Genomic DNA, 11,505 nt, shown 5'->3' on the forward strand with positions numbered 1-11,505 from the left:
GGCACCGGCCACCACGAACAGCACCAGTTGCTTATTCCAAAGTGAGAAAAGGCCGCATGCTAAAGGAGAAGCAAAGAAGTGCAGCCGTTCGCTGGCGCATAGAGAACAAACTTTTTTTTGATGTCAAGATTTTTAAAAAACATGAGCACAAAGCAAAGTACAGGGCACAGGCCACCGCAAAGAGCACCAATTGCTTTACAAAGTAGAAAAGGTCATGTGTTAAAGCAGGAGGCTGGAGCGGAAAAGAACAGCAGTTTGCGAGCAATTACAAAACAAAAATTCAAAATGGCTGCACCCATGGAGCACTTTCCTATATATATATATATATATATATATATATATATATATATATATATATATATATATGCTTACAAGCTATAAGACATATTAGTATACGTAAGCTCTTTTCTTAATCAAATAAGCAAATTTCAACAAAGATGAATATACCAGACTCTCTCCTTCTGGCATGTTTCAATTAAAACGGAAAAACAAAGAAAGTAGTACAAAAACAAGGCCAAGAATAAGCTGAACTTTGATTAGTTATTCTATACTGTATTCTACACAATTTTGCAATGTGGCAATTCTTACCCCTAACAAGATATGAGCCATTAGTTGTCAATTGATCTGTCTCAGATATTGCTTTGGAATTGGTAATAACACTATCAAATCTCATAGGCTCCAATGGCATCTTTTTTTTCCGTTCAACAGAACACCTGTAATTTCTCCTGTATCACACATCAACTTGAAAGTAAATTCTACAAACATTTGTATACTAAATATTGCACCTCAGACATGCAAGAAGTATGATGACTAGCACCAGGATGATCACAAACAGTGCAATAGTACCAGATATTGTCAACACCGAGAATGATATTCCTCCTGATGATGATTCATCCTCTGTAGATGCAGTCGTGTACCCTACATACAGACATGCACTGTTTGATCTAATTGGTACAAACACCTAATTGGCTAGATAATAAGTAGCCATAAACTTTTGTCTCACGTTTGGCTTTGCTAATTGACGATAACTCCTGCACCTACCATGTACAAATACATTGACAAACAAAATTAGTAAATTACACTACATAATATTTTTAACCAGAATATACCCCATCCTGTCCAATCCCAATGACACGGATATAAACCAGATAAGATTGTCCTGGCCGTAGTGGTCCATTCATGTACTCTATACCTCCGGCAGATACCACTGAACCATTTCCAATTAAAAACTGATGTCCACCTATGTTCTTCTTGTAGTGATCATATTCATATCGAGCTGCGACATACCAGATCCTGCTCTTGTCGTATGGTTTAATAACAGATGGCATATTAGCTGCTTTATCACCATCAGATTCAATCTGATCCTCATAGACAATAAAATCAACATACCTACAACAAGTCATATTTAGTCAACTAATGTGCAACTTGTTCAAACCATATGACAGCACTTGATTGGACCATTTGAATCATCAACACTTGGAGACACCAATGTTATAGTTGTTGCTGATGGTCTTGTGTCACCAGCTAAAGGTGCATCTGGTTTAAGCGGAGAAGATTGAAGAGTTCGCACTTGAATAATGTTGCTAGGCAAACTTTCTGGGTTAAGGTCGGCATTGTTTGTAACCGACATGTATATGAAGTATGTTGTGTATGGACTAAGATTCATCAATGTGTATGTACTTTGACTAATGGAAATGCCACGAGACGTGTCATACCGTGAAGTACTGGTGCTATAGTAGACCTATACACAAACATTCAAGTAATTAACTGACAAAACAGCAGAACCAAAAATGCACAATTCACGTGTACTGACAGTGTAAAACCAAAGAATGCCGTTTGAGTTCCCGGGAGAATCCCATCCAATAGTAACTGAATTTGATGTCACATTCAAAGTCCTTACATGCTGAGGTGGAGTTGGTGCTTGTATATGCAAAACACCAGTACATATAGTGCCATGAAATTAGTGTATCTGCTAAGTACAACTTACTTATTGCATGTAGTTCAAATGTTATTGATGCTGCTGGTCCAACTCCAACAGTAAAAGCTTGAACTGTGACTCTATATTTTGTTGATTCTCGTAAGTTGTTAATCATCTGGCTCAGCCCCTTCACGTAATCAAAAACCATTTTGGTTCCACTTCCGTCTGCCAGCATGTATCCAACAATGTAATATCGAACAATTCCATTTGGTGTGACAGGTTCCCTCCAACTCACATTAACTGTATGTGGTGGATAAGAAGTAATTTTCAGATCACGTGCCATTGTTGTAGGAGCTGCAACCCACCACAGTAGCAGTTTGTTAGGTGGTATCCGTCAACATAATGTAGTAGCTACTATTAGCATAAAAACTGTAATGCGAACAAAGACTAATTGTCATGATCGTGTAAACTACACTTCAGCATCAGTTTGAAGCTGCAACAACAACGCATGAAAGATTGCAAAGCTGTCTGCCTAGTCAGAATGGTCAACTATATACCAGACTTGTCATTGTCCTATTTGCAAAACCAATCAAGATTGCTAAATCAAAAATATCATATGCATGGTGCACAGTATACAAACATACCATCTTCTTCTGTGTTGACAATAATGGCAGTACTCCTTTGTCCCTCCAACACTTTACCATCATGAGATCGAACATTCACTGCTGCCACCTCAACACTGTACCGTGTAAATGGAATAAGTATAGTCAAATTGGCCCATGTGTCTGTTACATTCAGTGTTTTGCCACTATCCAAATTTTTCACTTGACGAAAACTAATTGCTTTATAGTGAACAAAGTAATAGCGAGGAATGCCATAAGGTACACTGGGAGGTGACCAAGACAAAACAAACCAGCGTGCTGAAGCATTCCCTGATAAACTCACTGAATTGGGATAACCGGGATCTAACACAAATACAGGAAATGATGCAATAACAATACGTAAAACACAAAAATGACCAAAGCCTTACAGCCTTCGGCAGTAGTCACAACTACCATATTAACTGCAGCCGAGCTTTCACTATAGCCATGAATGTTTCTTGCTGTTGCTCTAAATATGTACTCTGTAAACGGACTGAGACTACTAACAACAAATGGTTGAGGATTAGAAGCAATGAATTCTTGCTGCAACCACAGCATGTTGCTAGTGCTACTATGCAACTGATACTCTATGCGATATTCAGTTACACTTGAATTTCCATCTTCAGGACATTTGACTGTGACAGTCACTTCAGAGTCAACATAGCTTTGGACTGATAACACAACACATCTCTGTGGAGGGCCTAAAACAACAACACATATAGATATCAAAGTCAAGAAATTTCAACAAATAAACTGTACCTTACCTTCAATTTGTAACTGCACTGATGAGTTAGACGACATACTACCAGCCTCAATAGTGTTGCTAGCAACACATGTGTATGTTCCTTCATCCTCAAATCCAAGTGATGTTAATTTCAGAGTAAATCCTGTTGTTCTCTTGTTTCCTCTCCATTCATAAAAGGGACTGGGATTACCAACAGCAGAACAGTTTAAAGTGATACTTTGTCCTTTCACACCCACTGGATCGGATGGACTAATCTCAACAGATTCAGGAGCATCTAACAGCACAAAACGCTTAATTTTAACAAACTCTAATGCAACATGAAATGAAAACATCTCACATTTAACATTAACCGATGTAGCTGAAGACAGATTACTAGCACCATAATTGTTAAATGCCCTGCACTTGATTGATCCTGTACTTAAACGATTTACAGATGCAAATTTCAATATCCCAGTAAAACTGCCCATTCCGTCATTTTTAGATGAATTTGTCACCCAAGAGTCTAATACAATATCAGAATCAACTCCATTCTCATTTCTGTACCATCCAAATGTAATGCCTTCACTCAAACCAGCATACTGTGAAGCGGAGCAGCTCAACTCTCGCATTGAATACTCATCAAATGAAACTTCTGTTGACTGCCCAGCTGTTGGTGCACCTGCAATTATATCATAACAACAGTAACAGACATTAGCATTACCACATGATCTCCAACTTCTTCAAACGATTTTAGTAAAATTCCCAAAACTTTTAGAGTTGAACAAACTATTAACTTAGAGAGCTTAATTTACCCTCAACTCTCGTTGTGCTATGACTGTAAATTGCGTCAAATTGACAGTGCGCGCGCGCGCGCGTGTGTGTGTGTGTGTGTGTGTGTCTGCACGCACGCGCTCAAATCTTAACAAAAGATCTTTGTTATATTATACTGCATGGCAATGCAGATGCATATTTTTTAGAGTTTGCTATGATGAAAAGCTGCAATCAGCCTTTTTCTTGAGCATTAGCAACCATGTGAATCAAAAAGCATACAAGAGATAAACAAACACTTGCACGCATGCATGCCCGTGCGCGCGCGAGCACACACACACACACACAGGCACATGCATGCAAAGATTCACAAGAGAGCACACGAGGAGAGAGAGAGAGGAGAGAGAAAGAGAGAGAGAGAGAGAGAGAGTGTGTGTGTGTGTGTGTGTGTGTGTGTGTGTGTGTGTGTGTGTGTGTGTGTGTTAGGCGTCAAAAGTTAATGCAAACCTAAAACAAGTCAATTACATAACACTTTACATTTCAATATTACACACCAAGTGCACAAACCACACTGGCCTTACATGGTGGTTGTTTGCTGTCACAGCTCTCAGTTGACAATCCCACACAGTCCATTCCATTGTGTTGCCTAAGACGTGCTCTTGTACGAGTACGAGTTCCAAAACTACATGATAACGTACAATCTGACCATGGGCTCCATTCACAATTTACTAAAGGCAGCAATTACTATAAACAGTAAACACAGATAACATCTTTCTTATACAGTACCATTGACATTCAATGTAAATGACTTTGACACAATAGAGCCATCCGTTGCAGCATATTGACATGAATACAAACCATTGAAGGAGACACCAGCTGACTTGATGTAGAGCCTCTGCACACCATTCTCATAGACCTGATATACACCAGCATTCTGTACAATGGAAGATGGTATGTCATTAGTCACATTGTGTGTCCATTGCAAGAGAGCATTGAAGTTGGTCACATCAGGACTGACACCACAATCAATAGGATTCAAGTAATCTTGCTGCTCATCAACGGCTACACTTGTCCCTTCAATACTCGTATTATTGTCTAGAATAACAATCCCCAACTCTACAACAACAAAATATTTACTCCTTCGACCCACCTATACCACAACATCATCTAACCATAGTTGAAAGCCACCTCACAAACACGAAGAATGTGATTTAGCACTTTTCTTTGTAAATTAATGTATCTTCCCCGAACTGGTGGGTTGCAGCTAACGTCTCGCCATATTGCATCATGGTAAGTAAAGCTGTCATATGGTGCCCTTCCACAATTGTGGTTGTCATTCCCATTGTTCATTAAGCTGTTACCAACATGGACATACACATATCTACCTCTCTGGGTTATAAGGATAGCTCTAACACGTGACACCAGATATTCATTTTTCAAGTCAACTCGAAGCCAAGGATTCAGAGAATATTTTGTACTAGCACAATCAAAATCATCAATCATTTGTCCAGTAACATTTTTTGGACTGCCATCTATAGCCAATGTAGCAGAACTGTCGACTGAACTCATGATCACTGTTGCCCCAAGAGAAGCAGCTAAATTAGTTGCTAAACCTGCATACAAACATCAAGCATTTCATACAAAGCAGCAAGCGTGACTATACTATAGCAGCAATCATACAAGATGTGACTATGCAGATCTCAGTTGACGGTCCTGTGCAATTGCGACCCCCCATTCTAGATGCTTGACTAATCTTCCGAGTTCTGGTGCCATTTCCACATTCAACACTACATGAACTCCAACTGCCCCATCTGCAATCCACTAGAAACACAACACAAACAGTCAATAGACTATTTCTCATTTAACTACTTTACCACTATCACTAAACTTAAAATCATTACTGTAATTATTAATAATTTACAAATTAAGTGCCAAGCGTTTATTATCAATAGTACAATGACAAGGTATCTTCCATGTTGCAATTGAGTTGTGCTCATTACTCTAGATTAATTAACTAATATCCTCAAAATGACAGTGTTAACCTTCAGTCTCATCTTAATAGGAAATTAATCAACAAAATCAGAACCATAATACATGAAACAAATATAATGCGATACTTTCTATAGCAACCACATATACGTATAAATACAAAACTAGTTCATATTCAGTAACACAGAGAACCAAAAACAAGTCCAAAACATTCAGCTGGCTGTTACATGCATTGCAGTCTCACCCTCATAAACAGTCAATGCAAATGATTTTGACACTATAAAGCCATCAGTTGAAGAATATTGGCACGTGTACACTCCACTGTGCGAGGAATTAGCAGAATTGATGTAGAGTCGCTGCACACCATTCTCATACACCTGATATACACCAGAAGTTTTCTGTATACTTGACAATGCTATCTCATTGGTAGCATTGTGCTTCCATTGCAAGAGAGCATTAAAGTTGGTCACATCAGGACTAACACCACAATCAATAGGATTAGAGTAATCTTGATTTTCACCAATGGCCACACTTGTCCCTTCAATATGCATATTGTTGTCGAGAATAGCAATTTCCAACTCTACAAAACAACAAGACATTTTCTCTTTATTCAATACGTAACTTACACAACAACATCATCTAACCATAGTTGAAAGCCACCTCACATACATGAAGACTGTGATTTAGCACTTTTCTTTGTAAATTAATGTATCTTCCCCAAACTGGTGGGCTGCAGCTAACATCTCGCCATATTGCATTCCACCTATTAGAGCTGTTATATGAAGCTTTTCCACAATTGTGGTCGTTTGCTAAACTGTTACCAACATGAACATACACAGTTTGACCACTATCAGCTAAAAAACAAGTTCTAACACGTGACACCAGATATTCATTTTTCAAATCAACTCGAAGCCAAGGATTCAGAGAATATTTTGTACTAGCACAATCAAAATCATCAATCATCTGCCCAGTAACATTCTTTGGACTGCCATCTATAGCCAATGTAGCAGAACGGTACACTGAACTCATCGTCACTGTTGCCCCAAGAGAAGCAGCTAAATTAGTTGCTAAACCTACGTACAAACATCAAGAATTTCATACAAAGCAGCAAGTGTGACTATACCATAACAGCAATCATACAAGACGTGACTATGCAGATCTCATTTGACGGTCCTGTGCAATTGCGACCCCCCATTCTAGCTGCTTGACTAATCTTCCGAGTTCTGGTGCCATTTCCACATTTAACACTACATGAACTCCAACTGCCCCACCTGCAATCCACTAGAAACGTAACAAAAGAAAGTCAGCAGAACATTGCTCAATCAACTACTGTACCACTGTTAATAAACTAGAAACAATGACTGTAATCATCACTGTAATCCAGGTCATAATAATTAATAATAAAATGACAAGGTATCTTCCCATGTTGCAATTGAGTTGTACTACTAATAATAATAATGATATCCTCACTTTGTAACATCCTATCACTATAACGTACCAGTTTTGCTTGAGAAATGACGGTAGACAACGGTGAGCAGCAATAGCAGAAGTTGATATCATGTTAAGCAAGAGGCAGGTGAATTTAATCAATACATTAAGTCCAGAGGGGCCTTTGTCAGTTAAATGACTGCATGATTTTACTTACAAACACAACCTACCATTACCCATTCGTTTGAGAAAGCACAGACAAATTATAACTTTGCAGTAACATACCTACAATGATCTCCTTCAACAATGATTAAATAGCGTATGTTTTGCTCAAATAAATTATTTGATACTATAAAGATATTAAACCACTGTTGCTCCAGTCCTATCTAAATTTGTTTTTAAATAATTAAATTTACAACACTGATACCACTTCAAACATATATGGTGTCAGGTCACACTTATTCTACATAAATAACACAGACATCTTTATGTGTAAAACACAATAATAATATTATGCACATTTAGCAAAAACTCCAAGACAAGCCCAAACATTCATCTTACAGTTAGATGTATCACAGTCTCACCTCCACAAACAGTTACTGTAAATGACTTTGACACTATAGAGCCGTCAGCTATAGTATATTGACACGTATACTCTCCACTATTAGAAAAACTAGCTGATTTAATGTAGAGCTGCTGCACACCATTCTCATACACCTGATATACACTAGCATTCTGTCCACTTGAAGATGCTACATCAATCGTTGTGTTGTGCTTCCATTGCAAGAGAGCATTAAAGTTGGTCACATCAGGACTGACACCACAATCAATAGGATTAGAGTAATCTTGATTCTCATAAACTGCCACAATTGATCCTTCAATACTCGTGCCATTGTCCAGAATAGCAATCTCCAACTCTATAACAACAAAACATTTTACTCTTCATTTAACACCTACCTACACCACATTATCTAACCATAGTTGAAAGCCACCCTACATACATGAAGAAAGCTATCTGACACTATTCTCTGTAAATTAATGTATCTTCCCCAAACTGGTGAGCTGCAATTAACATCTCGCCAAACTGCATTCCATTTAGTAGGGTTGTCATATGGAGCCTTTCCACAATTGTGGTTATCATTGGCATTGTTTGTTAGGTTGTTACCAACATGAACAGTCACATTCTTACCACTATCACCTATAAAAATAGCTCTAACACGTGACACCAGATATTCAATTTTCAAGTTAACTCGAAGCCAAGGATTCAAAGACAATTTTGTACCAGCACAATCAAAACCATCCAGTCTCTGTCCAGTAACATTCTTTGGATTGCCGTCTATAGCCAATGTAGCATTGTAGCCAGGAAAGACTGAACTCATGATCACTGTGGCTTGAAGAGAAGCAGCTAAATTGGTTGCTATACCTACAAACATCACACAAACATTGCAGACAAACAACAGTACAGATATTGCAGCCTTCCAACACAGCAGTAATCATACAAGATGTGACTATGCAGATGTCAGATGATGGTCCTGTACAGTTGCGACCCTCCATTCTAGCTGCTTGACTAATCTTCCGAGTTCTGGTGCCATTTCCACATTCAACACTACATGAACTCCAACTGCCCCAAATGCAATCCACTAGAAACATAACACAAGAAAGTCAGCAGAACCTTGCTTAATCAACTACTTTACCACTGTTACTAAAATAGAAAACAATGACTGTAATGAGTACAGTATTTCACTATAAATTAATTAACTGCCAAGTTTACAGATGGCATTACATGCTGTCAACAAACACTTAAATTTTGAAACTGTCACCATGACAACTGTGCTTTAGAAAATAAATATGAGATTAACTTACTTATTATTATGTATCCACTTTAATACTATACACTACTCAACTCTGGGAACTAATGCTATAACACTGAAATGTTGTTAATAGTTAATAATCCAATAGTTATGGAGAATCTAAAAATAACACGAATTTCCACACATTTAGCTGCAGGGCTCTTATTACAACATTTGGTACTACCAGATGTGCCTCTGTACAGTGTGGTTAGGGAATAGGGTACAAGGCATGGAATTCCCTGAAAGATTGCAGACAACCCTAAATACACTCTACAAAGGCACATAGAACCAAAATGTTCTAATAAGCGTCCTGCAGCTAAATGCGTGGAAATATGATATATACTACCTTGATTACTACCTGAAGGCTCATGTAAGCCTCTACCCCTACTTTGGCTAAGCAGTGTTTGAAATTTAGACGTTTTCTACTCGCCAAAGTAAAAGCCTTGGAGTCCCAATGTGTGCATAAATTAATATTATATTAATATTTTAGTAACTGGTACAATTACAATAAAAATAAGTAAATTTGTGTTGAAGGTTGTAAGAATTATATTGTCTGTTTTGAGAAGTTATATGATAGGAAATAAATATCATCAAAACTATGATAGCTACACACTTCCCCTTTCAATTAATTATTCATTTATTAACAAGCTAGCTATGTCTAGAAGTTAGTAGTGATTGTGTAACAGGATCTGCTGTAATTATTAGACTGTACCTATGTGTACTACTGATTGACTTTTTATAACAAAAAATATTCTTGTGCTCGTCATCATTCTTGATTCTTTTGTTGTAGACGATTTTTTCTTGCCATAAGCTATGTACAATATAAAGACGCCTTTTAACTTAAATTTCCCCAATTTTGACCATATAGAAATAGCGTATGTAGCAGGGGTTTCCCTATAGCGCGCCGCCGTGCTGTGGTGATGACTGTATCTCAGATGATGTGATGACTGTATCTCAAATGATGGTTGATAAGGAATGCCAGCATCCAATTATCTACAGGGTTACAGTCTGTCGCACTTTGACCTGACATTAGTCCCAGCTCACCACACCCACAGGTTTGTAATTGACATTTCCTCAACGCGACCTTGTACACATAATCCTGTAGATAACTAGGTGCTTGTCTGCCATCAAGTAGATTTGGGCAAATAATTATGTGTTGTGTAGTCAAGTAACTTTTGCTTTCATTGTCAACCCTCATTTGAGGTAACTTTACTGTGTGTGAGGTCTTTATCATTCTTGTTTAGTGTACCCTAACAGATTGATTTACCGAGTGTAACCACTCAACTGGAATAACAATATAAAATTTCACAGTATTTACTCACAGGACTACAGTACTAGTATGCAAAGTAAGCTGTACAAGTTCAGTTAAATGTCAGCTAACAGGACCTGTAGTTTATATGATCTGACAGTTGTGTTGATGATAAAAGACAGTAATGCGTATCACCTTGACCTAGTGACTATCCATGTAGCATGTGTTCTTACCACGCTATCATGATATTATGTCAGTGGCGACACCAGTAAGTCTGACAATCACTAATTAATTAAAGTTACTTCTTCTGTTTAAGATAAGATCTCGGTGGCTAATTAATATTAAAACATGCCACGCTGTTATTATTTCCTGGGAAAACCCCTGTGTAGGATCACAGGTCTCTACATTTAGATAGCCTCGCCCCAGACGCAGTGTGGATTGCAGCCCCGGATGCGCTTCCATCACTACTATCATCAACGTATGTTGCCGCCTTCTACGTCTATTTAACCTGCGACATATGCTGTCTACCTAGCGCCTTTGCATATATCCTGTAACAACGTATCACCTAGCAATCTATTGCAAGTCGTTGCTATTGTTTTTTATGGACTCTACTGCCTGTACAGATCTGATTGGTCTCTGCCATCAGCTCCAGACAAACCCAACTAAGACATGCAGGCGCGTATAATTTTTCAAACAATCGCGGTCACTCATCTAGGATCCTATCCTTCTTAGATATGCTACGCTAACAAATCTAATTCAACAGCTCTGTCATCGAGGAGATGCCATTTCGCAGCAGCTTCTCCCGAATAAAACATGAAATCTGCAGCCAATCGTAGGTGAAGGTGACAGCAACTGCCTATTTAGATCCTTTTCTATGCTGTTCAAAGGAAACAAAGAATCTGACCATCTTGAACTATTGAGACAAATAAAAACTATTA

General features: G+C 38.1%; 1 protein-coding gene across 1 annotated transcript in view; it reads right to left on the reverse strand.

Moving 5' to 3' along the window:
• Window positions 1-419: 419 nt before the first annotated feature.
• Window positions 420-11,505, reverse strand: part of LOC134189180 (uncharacterized) — a 16,517-nt gene continuing 5,431 nt past the window's right edge. Inside the window, exons 7-27 of the mRNA XM_062657419.1 lie at window positions 8,968-9,108; window positions 8,445-8,891; window positions 8,053-8,385; window positions 7,181-7,321; window positions 6,685-7,113; window positions 6,285-6,620; window positions 5,732-5,872; window positions 5,224-5,664; window positions 4,838-5,167; window positions 4,633-4,779; window positions 3,642-3,962; window positions 3,324-3,578; window positions 2,949-3,260; window positions 2,563-2,883; window positions 1,988-2,272; window positions 1,814-1,920; window positions 1,449-1,741; window positions 1,110-1,389; window positions 1,004-1,037; window positions 786-918; window positions 420-725 (exon numbers count right to left, since the gene is read on the reverse strand). Of these exons, the coding sequence (XP_062513403.1) occupies window positions 476-725; window positions 786-918; window positions 1,004-1,037; window positions 1,110-1,389; window positions 1,449-1,741; window positions 1,814-1,920; window positions 1,988-2,272; window positions 2,563-2,883; window positions 2,949-3,260; window positions 3,324-3,578; window positions 3,642-3,962; window positions 4,633-4,779; window positions 4,838-5,167; window positions 5,224-5,664; window positions 5,732-5,872; window positions 6,285-6,620; window positions 6,685-7,113; window positions 7,181-7,321; window positions 8,053-8,385; window positions 8,445-8,891; window positions 8,968-9,108 (5,477 nt within the window). The 3' untranslated portion in view covers window positions 420-475. The remainder of the gene's footprint in view (window positions 726-785; window positions 919-1,003; window positions 1,038-1,109; window positions 1,390-1,448; window positions 1,742-1,813; window positions 1,921-1,987; window positions 2,273-2,562; window positions 2,884-2,948; window positions 3,261-3,323; window positions 3,579-3,641; window positions 3,963-4,632; window positions 4,780-4,837; window positions 5,168-5,223; window positions 5,665-5,731; window positions 5,873-6,284; window positions 6,621-6,684; window positions 7,114-7,180; window positions 7,322-8,052; window positions 8,386-8,444; window positions 8,892-8,967; window positions 9,109-11,505) is intronic.

This window comes from Corticium candelabrum, chromosome 13, assembly GCF_963422355.1.
Source record: "Corticium candelabrum chromosome 13, ooCorCand1.1, whole genome shotgun sequence".
Lineage (NCBI taxonomy): Eukaryota > Metazoa > Porifera > Homoscleromorpha > Homosclerophorida > Plakinidae > Corticium > Corticium candelabrum.